Source organism: Artemia franciscana, chromosome 9 (genome assembly GCF_032884065.1).
Source record: "Artemia franciscana chromosome 9, ASM3288406v1, whole genome shotgun sequence".
Lineage (NCBI taxonomy): Eukaryota > Metazoa > Arthropoda > Branchiopoda > Anostraca > Artemiidae > Artemia > Artemia franciscana.
In genome coordinates, this window is record NC_088871.1 from 34,222,053 (window position 1) to 34,240,474 (window position 18,422).

At 36.2% G+C, this 18,422-nt stretch overlaps 1 protein-coding gene across 2 annotated transcripts in view; it reads left to right on the forward strand.

The window, feature by feature from the left end:
• Nucleotides 1-16,070, forward strand: part of LOC136031314 (ubiquitin-associated protein 2-like) — a 91,915-nt gene extending 75,845 nt beyond the window's left edge. For both annotated transcript variants that reach the window (XM_065710782.1, XM_065710783.1), the window contains exons 14-17: nt 10,206-10,337; nt 10,839-11,039; nt 13,717-13,884; nt 15,584-16,070. In XM_065710782.1, the coding sequence (XP_065566854.1) occupies nt 10,206-10,337; nt 10,839-11,039; nt 13,717-13,884; nt 15,584-15,676 (594 nt within the window). In that variant the 3' untranslated portion in view covers nt 15,677-16,070. The remainder of the gene's footprint in view (nt 1-10,205; nt 10,338-10,838; nt 11,040-13,716; nt 13,885-15,583) is intronic.
• Nucleotides 16,071-18,422: the final 2,352 nt, after the last annotated feature.

Consider the following 18,422-nt stretch of genomic DNA (forward strand, 5'->3'; position numbering starts at 1 on the left):
CCTTAACACAAACAACAAGCGAATTAAAAGAAAATAGAGTAAGAAAATGTACAAACAGAAGAAAACACAAGCTAAACTTTTCCTCTGCAAAATTGTCCAAGGAAGTAATAAATCGTAAACCAGCACAGTTCACAATATTTTTTTTACCGGATACCTACACAATATAGACACACAAACACACCACTCACTCACACTGAAAGGAAAAACAAAGGGAAAAGGGGAAGTTGTGTACTATAACAAAAACAACATATACAAACATACAGTTAAAAGGAAAAATATAAGCAAAGGGAAAAAAAAAAAGGCAAAAAGATTTGCATGGACATACTATATAATTATAGTTTCATTGTAGAACACCGCCGAAACACACTGGCTGGCTTAATTTGGGAATTAATTGATCACATTTATATACAGCTTTCACTCCATTTGATCTTTCGATACGAATAACTGGCGGAACAGAATTGGAAACCCAAGACGGTATGCCTAGTGCAGTCAATTCATCTTTCATTGCAAATAACTTTTTCGAGCAACATGAATAGAAATAGATGCATCATCACTCAAATAAATGTTAATGTGATTAGCTACTCACTTGCCTTTCAGCCTTTTACCTCTTTTTAATATTTAATACCTTAGCATCATTTAATACCTTAATACTTAATAATTCAATTTAATACCTTAGCATCAGATGACCGAACATTAACAATAAAGATTTTTTTTTCCTTCTTTACCATCACAATAGAGTACTCCGGTATTTCAGACATCTGCCGACCGTCCTGACAAATTTTTTCGAAAGTGACTTTAGCGTCATTTTGGCTTTCAGGCGGAAAATTTCACACAATAAGGTTGCAGTCGTTATCTCGATATTCAAGGGATATTAGGCGGTTTGATAAATCAGAGGTAGAATCTCTGAAGAAACTAGCCTCCTCCAAGACAACACAGAGATGTTTCTTGAGTTTAACAACTTCGCTTTTCATGCTAGTAACTTCAGCATCAACGCGATTAATTTTGTGTTTAAATTTGTATGTCCAGATTCCACTGTTGAAATACGGCATTCCAATGTTTATAATCTATCAACACTTGACTCAAAAACCTTCTTATTATCTTTTACAATTTCTAACATCTGAGTGAAACCGAATTTAGAAACCAGGAATCTGCGTACAATTATTTTGATAACTTGCTTCTTGGTTAAGTAATCTGCTTTTCTTTTTGTGTGTGTGTTGTTGCCAGGCTTTGTAAATTTTACAGTAGTAATTGAAGATTTCGCACATTTAATACAGTGCACTGTTAAAGTGAGGTTTTAGTTTTTTTTTTTTTTTTGTATTCAAAGTGGCAGCAATTTCTCACGGATGCGCTGCTAGTCCTTGCTATCCTTATTCCATAATAAACTGCTAATAGCCTTGTTCTTCTTCTTAGCAAAAACGACATTCGTAGGCCTGAGAGGGATTTGTAATGGTCACCTTGGGTTCTCTTCGTAATTACATAAAAAAAACTATTTTTTTTTAACTGAAAGCAAAGAGCGACAAACTTAAAATGAACAGAAATTACTCCGTGTATGAAAGGGACTGTTCCCTTCTCAACGCCCCGCTCTTCGCGCTTAAGTTTGACTCTTTCTCTCTATTCTACTTTATTAAACAGTAAAAAACTTTAGCGTAAAGAGCAGGGCGTTAAGAAGGGAACAGTCCCTTTCATACACGGAGTAGTTTCTGTTCGTTTTAAGTTTTAATGTCGCTCCTTACTTTCAGTTAAAAAAAAAACTAGTTTTTTTTATGTAATTTCTGAACGTTTTTGAATTAATGCATGTTTGATTTTGGCTCTCCGCTCTTAAATTATTAAAATGTAATTTGCATATTAATTCTTTTTTTTGGCTAGATGGCTTTCTCTTAGTTTTGATCAGACGATTTTGCGAAAAATAGGGTGGGAGAGGAGGCCTAGTTTCCCTCCAATTTTTCTGTTACTTTAAAAGGCAACTAGAACTTTTAATTTTTAACGAACGTTTTTATTTAAAAAAATATATACGGAACTTAGGAATTAACTTACGTAACGAACTTCTATATTCTTACATTTTTATTATGTATATGGGGGGGTTTGTCCCCTCGTTAATACCTCGCTCTTTACATTAAAGCTTAGATTTTGTCCCAATTCGTTAAGAATGACCCCTGAATCAGAAAGGCCGTAGAATAAATAGTTGAAGTTAGTGAAAATACTTTAGCATAAAGAGCGAGTCATTTTGGGAGGAGAAGAACCCCTCATATGCGTAATAATCTCTGTTCGTTTTAAGTTTTAATGCTGCTCCTTACTCTCAGTTGAAAAAACCTTTTCATGTTTATTTTTTCATTATTTTTTTAATAATGCTAGAAAATCCTGCGTCCGCTTCATTGAATTTCTCTTCCCCCATGACATATTCCTTCAAGGAAAGATCCTCCCATAAAGCCCCCTCCCATCAACCCCCCCCCCTCAAACCAAAAAAAAAAAACCCTGAAAACGTCTGTATACTTCCCAATAACCATTACTGTATGTAAATACTGATCAAAGTTTGTAACTTGCAGCCCCTTCCCCGGGGACTGTGGGGGAGTAAGTTATCCCCAAAGACATAGTTATTATGGTTTTCGACTATGCTGAACAAAATGGCTATCTCAAAATTTTGATCCATTGACTTTGGGAAAAAATGAGCGTGAGAGGGGACCTAGGTGCCCTCCAATTTTTTGGTCACTTAAAAAGGGCAGTAGAACTTTTCATATCCATTAGAATGAGCCCTCTTACGACATTCTAGGCCTATTAGGTCGATGCGATGACCCTTTGAAAAAAAACAACAAATAAACACGCACCCCTGATCGGTCTTCTGGCAAAAAAATACGAAGTTCCACATTTTGTAGATAGGAGCTTGAAACTTTTGCAATAGGGTTCTCTGATGCGCTGAATGCGATGGTGTGATTTTCGTTAAGATTTTTAGGGGTGTTTCCCCCTATTTTCCAAAATAAGGCAAATTTTCTCAGGCTCGTAACTTTTGATGACAAAGACTAAATATGATGAAACTTATATATTTAAAATCAGCATAAAAATCCAATTCATTTGATGTATCTTTTAGTATCAAAATTCCGTTTTTTAGCGTTTCGTTTACTATTGAGCCGGGTCGCGCCTTACTACAGTTCGTTACCATGGACTGTTTGATTCAGTAGTCCCCGACGATTTCAAGTGAACTAGATATAATAGGATTCTTAAAAGAAAGATTATCCCCAAGGAATACCTCTGAAAACTTTACTACAGTATGGGGTGAACTTAGTTTAACTCTTTTTACATGGGGGTGCAACTCAATCAGGTAAAACCAAAACCAATTTGAGAAAATACAAAAAACTGGAGTTTTGAATAACTAAGGGAAATACAATTTACTGAACTATGCATACGCTCAATCAATCAAAAACAAAGGCTTCGTCTGTAATTCTGACATACCCTGTTTGCGAACCAGTACTGTCCTTTACATAGGCAAATAGTACCAAGGCGCTAAAACCAGCTTTTAAATCAAGAGAAATAGAGCATCCTTAGAGGTAGGATAGTAGACATTATGAAGCTTCACCCTGAGTACCAAAATTAAAAAGTTTTCGAGAACTTTGTGAAATGGCAAAAGCCCTTCAGATGGCCAAAAAACAGCAGTCCACGCTTCTTTCCATGCTAATGCTACAATAGTGAAACTAACAAGGAAAATATAAGTATGTCCATTAGAGAGCTTTAGGCCAAGACTTATCTGATTTGGGTAGGGGAAAAATGTTTGCCTTGAAAAATTTCATTCGATTATTGTCTGAATTATTTGCATGTCTGTAAGTGACGAATATGGCAGTTATTGTATGCACAATTTGAATGTGAATATATTGGCAGAATATATTTTGGAAATCTACGATAAATTTTGTTTTCTAACACTCAATGGTACAGCCCCAAGAAATATTCTATTATTTTTCCTCCTTTTCATGGCACTTGGTATTAACCAAGTGACATATAGCAATCGCCAATTCTGTCGGTCTGTCTGTCTGTCTGCCTGTCGGTCTGTCTGTCGGTTCCGGTTTTGCTACTTTAGGCACTTCCAGGTAAGCTAGGACGATGAAATTTGGCAAGCGTATCAGGGACCGGACCGGATTAAATTAGAAATAGTCGTTTTCCCGATTTGACCATCTGGGGGGGGGAGTGGGGGCCCGGTTAATTCGCAAGAAATAGAAAAAATGAAGTATTTTTAACTTATGAGCGGGTGATTGGATCTTAATGAAATTTGATTTTTGGAATGATATTGTGTCTCAGAGCTATTATTTTAAATCCCGACAGGATCTGATGACATTGGGGGGAGTTGGAGGGGGAAAACCTAAAGTCCCGGTTTTGCTACTTTAGGCACTTCCAGGTAAGCTAGGACGATGAAATTTAGCAAGCGTATCAGGGACCGGACCTGATTAAATTAGAAATAGTCGTTTTCCCGATTTGACCATCTGGGGGGGGGGGGCGGTTAATTCGGAAAAAATAGAAAAAATGAAGTATTTTTAACTTATGAGCGGGTGATTGGATCTGAATGAAATTTGATGTTTGGAATGATATTGTGTCTCAGAGCTCTTATTTTAAATCCCGACCGGGTCTGATGACATTGGGGGGAGTTGGAGGGGGGAAACCTAAAATCTTGGAAAACACTTAGAGTGGAGGGATCGGGATGAAACTTGATGGGAAAAATAAGCGCAAGTCCCAGATACATGATTGACATAATCAGAACTGATTCGTTCTCTTTGGGGTAGTTTAGGGGGGGGGGTAATTCTTAAAAATTAGAAAAATGAGGTATTTTCAACCTACGAACGGGTGATCGGATCTCAATGAAATTTGATGTTTAGAAGGATATCGTGTCTTAGAGCTCTTATTTTAAATCCCGGCCGGATCTGGTGATGGGGGCGGGGAGTTGGGAGGGGGAAATCTAAAACTTGGAAAACACTTAGAGTGGAGGGATCGGGATGAAACATGGTGGGAAAATTAAACACAAGTCCTAGATAGGTGATTGACATAAACGGAATGGATCCGCTCTCTTTGGGGTAGTTGGGGGGGAGTATTTCTGAAAAATTGAAAAAAATGAGGTATTTTTAACTAACGAACGGGTGATCGGATCTCAATGAAATTTGATATTTAGAAGGATATCGTGGCTCAGAGCTCTTATTTTAAACCCGACCGGATCTGGTGATATTGGGGGGGGGGGGAAGTTGGGAGGGGGAAACCTAAAACTTGGAAAACACTTAGAGTGGAGGGATCGGGATGAAACTTGGTGGGGGAAAAAACACGAGTCCTAGATACTTGATTGACATAACCAGAACGGATCCGCTCTCTTTGGGGTAGTTGGGGGAAGGGGTTAATTCTGAAAAATTAGAAAAAGGAGGTATTTTTAACTTACGAACGGGTGATTGGATCTCCATGAAATTTGATATTAGAAGGATATCGTGTCTCAAAGCTCTTATTTTAAATCCTGACCGGATCTGGTGACATTGGGGGAAGTTTGGGGTGGGGAAACCTAAAATGATGGAAAACGCTTAGATTGGAGGGATTGGGATGAAACTTGGTTGGAAAAATAAGCAGAAGTCTTTCATACGTGATTTACATAATTGGAACGGATCCGCTCAATTGCGGGGGGGGGGGGGGGTAATTCTGAAAAATAAGAAAAAATGGCGTATTTTTAACTTACGAAGGAGTGATCGGATCTTCATGAAACTTCATATTTAGAAGGATCTCGTAACTCAGATCTCTTATTTTAAATCTCAACCGGATCCAGCGTAATTGGAGGGGGGCAGTTGAGGGGAACCAGAAATCTTAGAAAATACTTAAGAGGTGAGATCAGGATGAAACTGGATGGGAAGAATCAAAACCTGTCTAAGATACGTGACTGACATAACTGGACCGGATCTGCTCTCTTTGGTGGAGTTGGGGGGGGGGTAATTTTGAAAATTGAGGCATTTGTAACTTACGAAAGGGTGACCAGATCTTAATCAAATTTGATATTTAGAAGGATCTTGTGCTTTAAAGCTTTAATTTTAAATACCGATCAGATCCTGTGACATTCGGGGGAGTTGGAGGGGGAAACTGGAATTCTTTGAAAACGTGAAAATTGGGGTATTTTTATTTTACGAACAGGTGATCGGATCGTAATGAAATTTGATATTTTGAAGGAATTCATGTCTCAGAGCTCTTATTTCAAATCCCGACCAGATCGTTCGACATTGGGGGGAGTTGGAGGGGGAAATCTTGGAAAAACACTTGGAGTGTAGGAATCGGGATGAAGCTTGGTGGATAGAATAAACAAATGTCCTTGGTACGTGATTGACTGAACCATACTGGATTCGCTTTTTTTGGGGGAGTTGAGGGGAGGGGTTCAGTGATTTGGCGAGTTTGGTGCTTCTGGGCGTGCTAAAACGATGAAAATTGGTAGGCGTGTCAGGGAGCTTCACAATTTGACTTGATAAAGTCGTTTTCCCAGATTCGACCATCTGGGGGGCAAAAGGGAGAGGAAAAATTAGAAAAAATTAGGTATTTATAACTTACGAGTGGGTGATCGGATCTTAATGAATTTTGATATTTAGAAGGACTTTGTGACTCAGAGCTCTTTTAAATCTTGACCGGCATTAAGCCTTCTATTTTCCTTTTTAAATCAATCTATTGATTTATATAATTTTGCTAGAGCTCATACCATATGATCTCTTGGCTCTTAGCTCTTCTTGCCTCGTCACAAGTGCCATATGAGCTCTTAGCTCCTGTTTATTGGTCTGTTGCTAAAAAACATCTTTCTCTCGTCTTCTTATGGGTTCAATTTCAAGTTCTTTTATTTTTTACAGTAATAACAACATAAATGTGAGCTACTTCCGGCAGAGAGCATAGCTCGAATGGCACGGGAGTAATTCAGAGCCACTATAGAACAGTGTTTCATGAAAATAAAATCACTAGTTTGACTTGGAAGAATATTACAGTTGACCAAATCTTGACCTTTAAATGTTTTTATTTAAGTTCGTCTGTTTAGAGGATCAGAGGTCAAAACCTTCAAAAATATTTACATGTAATGTCACAACATTTATCGTATACGACAGTTAATCTGCTTAATGCTGAATGTACGGATAAATAGATATGCATTAGCGCGGCATGAGGTTTACCTGCGAGATTCTTGATTATAAAGTGTGAATTGTTAGGATGAAACATCAAAAAAACTCACTTTCTTCCTAAAAGATATACCAAAGATTTAAAAGATTAGTTTAGTTAAAAGATTTAAGTGTTTTTTTTTTATCATAATTTTTTAAGACAATAAAAGCACGGACATTTGTAAGATTTTATCATAACTATTAAAGGGTGCTACCTCGTTATCCTACCTCGTCACAGCAATGTTCTTCTCGTATACAGCGCGAATCACTTGTACATTCTTATATGGTATAGCATTGAAAGATTGAACCTTCACTGAAGGCAAATTTGTCTTAAATCAAATGCATGTTTACAATGCATAAAATATTATATAGTATTAAAATTATTTATAGTATTAAAAATCTATCGAGCTTCAAAGAAAAAAATGTATTTACTCTTAATTCATTTGAGAGACAGGCGTGTCTTTCAATACTCTGTTTTTTTGTTTTTTTTTGTTTTTTTTTTCGTTTACGTGTAGTAAACATCTAATGGTATTACATCCATCCCCAATCGACAAACCAGGACTGATAAACATAACGGCCTATTGATATTTGTATTCGGAATGAAAAATATGCCAGTCTGTGATCACTTTGTGTCAGTCTGTGCTTCCTCATCACTTTTCAACAATGTAGTTCTCGATGCGCCATCTACTGCTCCCTTGTTCTTTGTTTTGCCATGTCGCTTGTCTGTTCTAGAGACGAAATTTCGAAGTTTCGTCGAATGAAAAATCAACGACTTAATGTAACAAAATCCAAAGTTATATTATTCAACTGAAAATGTGTTCCACAAGAATAAATTCAACTAGAAGTCAGCACGACCAAGCCAGTTAATAACATAGCTTGTCTTAGTCTCCCTATCGGCTCCTCAACACAGTGTACACGACAACTCGTCGCCTGGAAGTGAAATTGGTGTTTTAGGCACTTCCAAGCAATATTGAGTTATTATTACATCCTAGTTTTTTTTATTTTTGTGCTCCTTCTGAATCTGGACTCCGTTTGAGCGTATCTCACTCCCATGCAATGCTATGAGTCACAACAGTTTTGACGTAACTTGCATTATTTTCATTCTGTTGGAAGCGTAATGGACGCATCAGTTATGTTTTGTTAACAGAGGACTTTTTGACGTATCTGCGCATTCGCCTGTACTTTTTAGGAGAAAATTTTTTGAAAACGTAAAAAAAGAGTAACAAAAGATTAAATAGAAAATTGTTTCCTATTGTTGCAAATGTAGAGAAGCTGCTGGAAGATGCTTGAAGGTACGTATGGTACCGGAAGCTTCAAGTTTGGACTAAATAGGCTGGAGAACTCCCAACTGAGTCACCTCTCAGCTTAGCTAAGATCTGGAGTTTAAGAGACACCCCAGTTCCACGAACGCTAGAGTTGAGAGATGTCCCGAAAAGAAAGGTCTCACATCAAGGCAGGGAGAAAAAACGAAAGGTATAATGATGACATTTAAATGTAACCGTTTCTTAACATTCTTTTGTATCTATTTTTGTTAGTATATTATATCCGAATTTCTTTAAAAGTATTACTCAGTTTGTTCTCACACCTTTTAGGTCAGTTTTGCCGTAAGTCGTATGTCTGATGTTTAACACACTTGATCCGGTTTTGACTTATCTGAAAAGTTGATCAACTGTTAAAACCCAATTGACGTAACAGTATTTTGGCAATTTATTGTCCCAAAACTGTTTGATATTTTACTTGGAAATTCTCACTATTCCTCTATAATACCATGCTTTTCTGCTTAAATTTTTTTCGCATTTCTGTTTTACTAGATTGCAAACATTCAACCGCATTTTTTTTTCGAAATTTTGTATTCTTCACTTATGCCAATACCGCTTCCAGCTGACGAACTGTTAATCCACGTCGAGGGTCAATTCGGTCTAGCTTATACATCCTTTGTCACAAATAAGTTATGTTTGAGTTACTGTCTTCTTTTGGAAGTCTAATTCTGCTGCTCTATCATATTATTTACATTTAGCTACTGTTTCGATTTTTTTTTTTTTTTATTGTTATTAATATGAGCAGCTTTACGTAAGTAATTGTTGTGTTTTTAAGTGTTTTGCTTACTGGATTTGATTGAAGACAAACCATCCTTTATCTTGGTACCAACCCTGTAAATTTATCAAAATGTTTCTTTTCTTCTTCTTCTTTGTTTATGTTCTTTCTTTTTCCTTCTCTGTTTGACGGGTTTTCAAATAAATTCAAATATGTATTAGGAGTTGCGTAAAACAGTAAAACCTCTTCGATTCGAACTCTATTGCGAATAAAAATATTTCACAATTTGTACTAGCTTCTTAGGATTTCAGACTACAGTATTGGTCTAAACAGGTGAATATGTTTAATTTTGCTGATTCTAGTGAGGATATGCATCACTGGGTTGGGATAAGATCCCTCCGCGGGAAAACGATAATCTGGTTTAAATACAGTGTAGATGGGCAATTCTAACCGTCACGTCAAGAGGGCCTACAATTGCCTCTAGAACTGTCTGTTAGATAAGTAGTCTATGTCTAGAGAGGTGATTCACTGTCAATACTACAGACAAAATGCCCAACTGAGCAATTTTTTGGTAACTGAAATTTTTGGTGCTTTTACTCGTTTGTTTGCATTTTCTTCCAGAATATTTTCATGAATGTTTCGTATTGGAACAAGCTTATCCAGAAATATATCATTTTTGAAAAAGAAATTCAAAAGAATTAGCTATAAACTATGAAATCATCATGAATTATCTCGTGATTAGTTATCAGTTTTAACCCTATGATAGTTTAATAAATATTGATCAATAAGCACGTGCTGATCATTTAAATTAATTGACAATGCAAAACTGTCTTCCAATATACGTCACCATCATGACAAATATCTTCAAGGCATGCTTTTCCACTCGAACCTTTATTTAACATTGCAGCGTAGGCCAGTTCGACATCTCTATATTTATATTTTGTCTATGGTCGACAATGTATATTCTTAAAAAAATAAACAATATGTTTGAAAAAGAAAGAAGAGCTGTACTGATAATCAGTAAATGTCTTTTTTGTTTAGGCTGGTGGTACTCCCTATCTAAATCCAGCAGGACCAGCTCAATTAGCTGCTGGACCAGCTTATGCGTATTTCTACAGTAATCTTCCAAGTGGATTCCAGTACGGAGCACCCGCAGCAGCTGCTATCTATCCAGTGAGTTATTTGTTATTCCTATATTGTGAAAATAGACTATAAACTACAAGATCTTCAGATATCCACAAAAACTAGTCTCCTTTAAAAAGGAGATAGCAAAGGCATCACAGCACCACATTATTTAGAAAATGTGGATTTATTTTATTTTAGATGCGAGGTAAGTTAGATTTCTCAGCCAAAAGAACAAATCGAGCTCAATCTTCGTGAAATGAAGTTTGGTTTTCCATATTTCTCAGGATCAGCATTTTGTACATCGACTTTCTTCATTAGGATGTCAGTATAATTTTATTAGCACATTCAGGGATTTAACTGTGGGAGTGGCGATTGTTTTATATATGGCATTTTGGTTTTAGTCAGTTTTTAAGATTTCTTTGTTGTTCCGGTTTTTTTCTTGACATAAGAAGAAAGTTCTTGTAGAGCTTGTAGAAATAAATATTTTCTTATCTCTTATCTTAGTTGTATCCCGGCTGTTGTTCTTATTCGCTTGTTTCTATCTACTAGGTATCCGCTGCCACTACAGGAGCGACTGCAAGTTCCTACAAGAGTCCTTCTGCCTCACAAGCTCCCTATGGTTATGGTGGATATGACAGTAGTGATTATACAAAAACGGCTTATGTCAACCAATCAATGGCTAAAACGGCCGCTGATCTGGGCGTTGGTGCTTCAGTCCATGGGAAAACTGCAACTTATCAACTTGGAAAGGTATTTTGTAGAGTCCACCTTGTGTTTTTGTATTTTGTGCGAGTTTTTCTTTGTTTTTATAAACGTTCTATTTTAGTATATCTTTCTGCAATAGTTTTATGTCAATCGCATAGACACTATTAACAAGTTTTTAAAAGGGCGCAAGTCTAACTCATTGTTGACACAATTAAAAAAAAAAAAGAACATGTTGAAGATATGCTAACATTTATAGGAAAAAATAGTGCCCGAATACAAATAATTGTAACCCAAGGTAACAGTTGCGGAACAACAGAAGTAGCAATATTTACGGGGTTGTGCCTGTAAACAATGTTTACAAGCGCAGGAAAAGTCTTAGTAACTGATCCCTATTAAATGAAATTGATCGGCAGGTTCTTCTTATGGATCCTGACGAAAAGAATGTCCGCCTATCCTCACAAAGGTAAGATCAAGCTTGGATGCTTGTTACCATAAGTGTAGCTGTTGACTAAGTTTGGTCAGGCTCCAACGGTCACTTCTGGTAGGTATCCTGGTGAAAAGAATTTTGGTTTCCCTCCCCCCTCTCGGTCCAAGATCGAATTTTGGATTGTGCCCGGGCATCCTAAAAGTACATCCAGAACAATTATCTTTTATTTCCCATGAAGTTTCATCGAGATTTTGCTACTCTTTTCGGTAGATGTGTTAATGACACAAAACTGGGGGAACCCCTTCCCTTCAAATTTCTTTTCAGAAATTTGGGTCCAAATGGAGAAATAAAAAAAAAAGAAAAAATTTAGGAATTTTCAGATTGATCTCTCTAGGATGATTTTGTAAAAATCTAAGAGACGCGGAATTTGTGATACATAGACAATTCTATTCTCTAGACGAATCTAATGTTACATCATTGCTTAGAAGTTAACTTTTGAAGCTAAGGCAGTTTCGTTATTAGGTAAAAAAAGATTTCAATTTTAATTTTTTTATTATTATTACTGGAAAATCTGCTAACTTCATCGGAACTTCTCCTCTCTATTTGTAACTCTCAGCTCTTTTTGTTGTAGAACTACAGACCATTTATGATGATTTTAAAAATGAATGTGTTTTTCGCTTCTTTTTTTTAAGTTAAACTTTCGAGAGTTTCAGTAGGATTTATAAAAGCAAAAAATATGGCAACTTAAAGTTAAGAATTTTAATATTTAATGGCACGATGATGGTATTAAAAAAAATGTTTGTACTAAGTGTCTGAAATAATACTCATTAAAAATTCGTTGCTGCACAAAGCCACCAGGAGCTAAAACAGCTATTCTCCTCCACCACACTGTTCTGAGCTTCACTTTTATGCTTGCTATGAAGCTCCTACTTCTTTTCAATTGTGCCAATGTGGGGAGGGGGAGCTTTGGTCTCTCCTATCTCGATTTTCGCCCCCTCATCTGGATTTCAAAAAATAGATTTATTTATATTTTCAACAAAAAATAACCATTTGGTATTTTCATTAAAAAAAAATTATTGAAACGTGTCCTCATCTGGATTTCAAGCAATACTTTTTTTTTAGATATTTTCAACGAAAAATAACCCTTTTTGTTATTTTCATTTAAAAAATAATTGAAAAATGCCCCCACTATATTTTGGACAGCATATATTTACCCCCCCTCCCCATAATTTCGTGGATTGGTGCTACTGCTTTCTTTTGTGTTTTGACCTCTCCCTATACCATTCAAGGACATCTGGCTTTTTGTTTGCTCTGATTTAGATTGCGAAAAGCACGATATGTGGATACCTATCATCCTTCGTATATAAAACGTGCCGAAACTTAGGATTTCTTTCAGTAGAGCCCTAGAAAGTGGGACCGAACCAATGTTTTTTCCGCACAGCTCATTGTTTGATACATAGTCATAACGAATACGTAAAACTAAATGTCTTGCATATCTTCCTCTACCTTTCGAAGCGCTCATGTTTCAAACATGCCTGACCACTTACTTTGCCCTGGCTTTTACTATCCTAATCTTAGTTCTAAGAATGATCTTCCTGCTCTTCTAATTTTCTTTCTTGCACTAAGAAAACACCCTGCGCGCAGTTATTTCAATAACACTTGTTAGGTCGTCAATGCATCCACCATTAACGCTGCCTAGATAAGTGACGCTATTTTACCTCGTCACAGCAATGTTATTCTCGTACACAACGCGAATCACTTGTACGTTCTTATATGGTATAGCATTGAAGGATTGAACCTTCACTGAAGGCAAATTTGTCTATTAAATCAAATGCATGTTTACAATCTATAAAACTCGGGATTATATGGTTCTTATAATTCAAACTTCGCACTGCTAATCTATGCGGAAAAATGTACTTTCCCTTTTCTAAAACTCTATTGTTCTTCATTTAAAACTTCATCTACCGCATCTCTTAGTCAAGTGCCATCATGCTAAGTGAATTGCTTCCTATCAGAATATAACCAATGTTTGTATAATTAATAAGTTCACTCATCGCAATTGCACGGTTATATAGTTTTAAAATTGGGACCAGTTTTTATTTTTAGGTTCTTGTAAATGCAAAACGGGGCAGTTATGTAACTTAAAACAGTCTAAATAAAATCTATCCAGGAGGTAAAACACTAATCCATCAAAAAATCGTATAAAATAGATTTCGTGAAGGCATGTTATGAAGATTTATTCTAGTGAACTGTATTCTTCTGCGGCTGATCGATTATATTCCTTTTCTTGTTCAGAGTGGATATGATAAAGGATTTCATACTGGTACACCCCCTCCTTTTGGTATGACTGGTGCAAGTGCAGCGCATCTCGGCAACCCTGTGGCAGCTGGCTATCCACAGATGTTTGTCCCTGCAATGCCACACCAATCGGCATCAGCTTTAATTCATCAACAACTACATGGGGTAGGCTTTGTTTATACTTACAAATTAACTTCCAAACTTTCTTTCAGCTTGTGTTCATAGATCATAGAAGGGATTGCATCGTTTAAAACTAAACAATTGTATATACAACTAATTAAATTTTTCTCTGATAATTTTTTTCTTATGATGAAGATAAGTAGGAGCCAAACTTTAGTATGAATTTCCCTATAATCTTTTTTTACATATTAAAAAGAAGCTAACGCCCTTTAACATAGGTATGATCGAGGTATTTTGGTGTTTTGACAGAAGACATGATGAAGAGCATCATAGCTTATTGGGAAACTGCAAAAATAACGATGATTATTTCACAACTTGCGGGATTATTGTGAAGCAATACAAAAAATGTGATTTTCCTCTATTGAGCTGTTTTGTCAACTTTTCTCGTCCTTAGAATATACTTTTATTAATTACCAAAAGTTTGATGAAGGCTATATTTTATCCAACAAGAGTTAATAAAATGTCATGACGCTTCGCTAATTTTTATCTCAGATATTGTTGTTTTCTTTTACAATTTGAGATACATACTAAGATACAATTTGAGATACAATTCTAATATATCTTTTGTGTAAAGTGCAAAAACAACAAGTGGTTTTCTGAGACGATTTTCTAATGTTTTTCTTGAAACAGGACGGAAAATAATTTTCTTTGCTGTTTCTTTTTGTAATGAATATTCCCTGGTTCTTGTTGGTAAATACTGTGGTTCACTCAGTGCTAGAAGACATTTCGGCTATTTTCTGATTAACTCAAAATATGTTACGAACTGAAATTCCCACTATAAATACAATTTCACATATATTTGAAAAAGAACAGGAATTCAAATACATGAAATCGAATATAAGTAAAATCTCGAATGCTTTAATCATGTTAAAGTAACAATTAGAAGTACAAGGTTCTGACGAAAATCACTAGTAGAAGACATTAACCTTTGTGTCTCTGCTAAATGAATAATAGTGACTGGTTGTTAAATTGTCTTGTCCTTACTGCCAGGATTATAGAAGTAATGTTTAAATACATAGCTTATTTAAAGAAGAAGCATGTATTACAAGCACGTATGACGGGGGGGGGGATTTTCAACGAATTTCTGGAAAATTATTATTCAAAATATTAGTTTTTGTTGTCCCCTTCCCCGAAAATACATGTATACGTGTCTGAAGCATCGTTCTGTAGTTATATTTCAGAAATGGAAAAATAAACCAACAAAAAACTAAGAGCTGTTTAACTGATACAATTCTAGTAATTCAGCTGAAAAAATGCAAACAATTTTGCTGTCTCTGTTTAGTTTCAATTAAATTAAATTAATTTGTCTCTCAGTGGATGCTCTTAACAAAATGCCATCATAATAAGCTCATCTATGTTTTTTTTTTACTGTTGTCTTCTAGTCATCAGCCATCGATACAAGTGTCTGGTTTCAGTTGGCTATGTTTTAACTTGTTAAATCCATTTAAGCTTAAAAGCTAAGAAATTCTTTGATATACTTTATTGGAAATTAAAGGTCATTTTTAAGATACATAGTTTTAGATTTTGTGTCATAGTACAATTTTGGCTTCGTAATGAATCACACTTTACATCAGCTAGGAAAGTTTTCTAAATAATTTTAAATTTCATTATTTCTAATAGTAATTTTTGATGTTTTATGCATTTAGAACTTGCTGTGCATTCAAATTGGTTCGTTTTTTTCCAGGACAACTTAAATAGTCAAAGAGGTTCGGCTGGCGGTCAAGGAAAGGGAGCTCCGTCAAGTAAGCCCTATGGCGGCTCTTATTGGGGCAATTAAACGTTGGCCAATTGTGAAGTATCCTCCTCCTTGTCAAGACACACTGAAGGTGTGGAATGTATTTGTTAGTTGTGTTAGCACTGTCATACTTTAAGCAAGGCTATTTGTAAGTTTTCACTTTTCTCTTGAAGAGACAGAGTAAAGTTTTGACCATGTATAGTCGCTCCTTTAGTGAAATTTTATTTGCTTCTTTTTTTTACGCGGTGAAAAAAGTTGGAAAAAAATTGTATTGTAGTACGCAGTAATTGGCCGGAACTTCCATGGTATTTTGTTTCCAGAGATTATTCTGATTTGTCTCTTGATTTATTGACCTGTCTTGTTTTGTAATGCTTCTCCTCTTCTTGTAGCTAAGATTACATTATGGAATAACTGAATAAAAGAAGTCTTGGACTAATATTTGTTTTCATCTATCCAACGTAGGATCCTGCACGACATTTATTAAAGTCAGGAAAAAAAAGAAGCAAGTTTCATTTGGTTATGCTAATTTAAAGAGTGCTCTGTTGCAATGTATGAATTTTACTTCACAGTGAAGGAAATTACGTTTCGCTTTCTATTGTTTTCACTACTTTTATAAAAACAGTTTTTATGGCGCTTGGTATTACCAATCGCGAATTCTGTCGGTCGTCTGTCTGTCGGTCCTGGTTTTGCTACTTTAGGCACTTCTAGGTAAGCCAGTACGATGAAATTTGGCAGGCGGATCAGGGACCGGACCAGATTAAATTAGAAATGGTCGTTTTCACGATTGGACCATCTGGGGGGAGAGTGGGGGCCCGTTGATTCGGAAAAAATAGAAAAAAAATGAAGTATTTTTAACTTACGAACGGTTGATCAGATTTTAATGAAATTTGATGTTTGGAAGGATATCGTGTCTCAGAGCTGTTATTTTAGATCCCGACCGGATTTGGTGACATTGGGGGGGGGAGTTGGGAGAGGGAAACCTAAAATCTTGGAAAACACTTAAGAGCGGAGGGATCGAGATGAAACTTGGTGAGAAAAATAAGCACAAATCCTAGATATATGATTGACATAACCGGAACGGATCCGCTCTCTTTGGGGTATTTGGGGGGGGGGTTAATTCTGAAAAATTAGAAAAAATGAGGTATTTTTAACTTACGAACGGGTGATCGGATCTCAATGAAATTTGATATTTAGAAGGTTTTCTTGTCTCATAGCTCTTATTTTAAATCCCGGCTGGATCTGCTGACATTGGGGGGGGGGGGGCTAAAATCATGGAAAACGCTTATATTGGAGGGGTCGGGATGAAACTTGGTGGGAAAAATAAGCAGAAGTCTTAGATACGTGATTTACATAATTGGAACGGATCCGCTCTATCGGAGGGGGGGGAATTCCGACCTGATCCTGTGACATTGGGGGGAGTTGGAGGGGGAAAACGTGAGAATTGGGGTATTTTTATCTTCCGAATCGGATCTTAATGAAATTTGATATTTAGAAGGAATTCATGTATCAGAGCTCTTATTTCCAATCCCGACCAGATCTTTTGACATTGGGGGGAGTTGGAGGGGGAAATCTTGGAAAACACTTGGAGTGGAGGAATCGGGATGAAGCTTGGTGGATAGAATAAGCAAATTTCCTTGATACGTGATTGACGTAACCGTACTGGATTCGCTCTCTTTGGGGGAGTTGGAGGGAGGCGTTCAGTGATTTGGCGAGTTTGGTTCTTCTGGACGTGCTAGGGCGATGAAAATTGGTAGGCGTGTCAGGGACCTGCACAAATTGACTTGATAAAGTCGTTTTCCCAGATTCGACCATCTGGTGGGTTAAAGGGAGAGGAAAAATTAGAAAAAAATGAGGTATTTACAACTTACGGGTGGGTGATCAGATCTTAATGAATTTTGATATTTAGAAGGACATCGTGACTCAGAGCTCTTATTTTAAATCTTGACCGGCATTAAGCCTCTGATTTTCCTTTTAAATCAATCTATTGATTCTTAGAATTTTGTTAGAGCTTATACCATATGAACTCTTGGCTCTTAGGTCTTCTTGCCTCGTAACAAGTGCCATATGAGCTCTTAGCTCTTGTTGTATAAGGAAAAGTGCTCTCTTTCGTCAAGGAATCAATACCCAAAAAAATTATATCTAGAGCTTTACATTGCAACTAACTCTTGTGACTTTCCGAAAACATGGAAACAATAATCCTTTCCAATTTCGAAACAAGATCTGGAAAGTGGCTTAAACCGTCCATTCAAATGTGATGAAACTAATGGAGTGTGTTGGTTCTTTTTATATTTTGATAAAAGACCAGAAAAACAAATGGCTCCGTAAGTAATGGTACGTTAGGCTAAGGGTAAAAAAAGGAAAAAGCAAGTAAAAAACTACTAAATGTCCTACTGATATCAAATATTTCGATGATATTCTTAGCGGACTTCCAGAATTTATTATTGTCATTTCTGTTTTATTAGTTTTCTTTTTTATTCTTACTACTGGGAATAGACATGTTTGTATCGTTTACTACAAGAACTGTAAGCCATTTTTCAAAATGGGTAGATATATATGCATACACGATCTTAGTAAATGGGTAGATATTTTGCTATTCTTTGGGAGAGGACGCTTCAAGAAAAAGTAAATCTTATTTACTGTTAAGCAATCGATCATTTCTCTTCATAACAACTGCTTAAAATTCCGAGGAAGACAATTGTATATTATTGATTACAGGTAAGCCTATTAAAATACTAGAAAACAGCCAAGATGAAGAAAGAACAATATTTGCAAGACTGCCTTGGAAAAC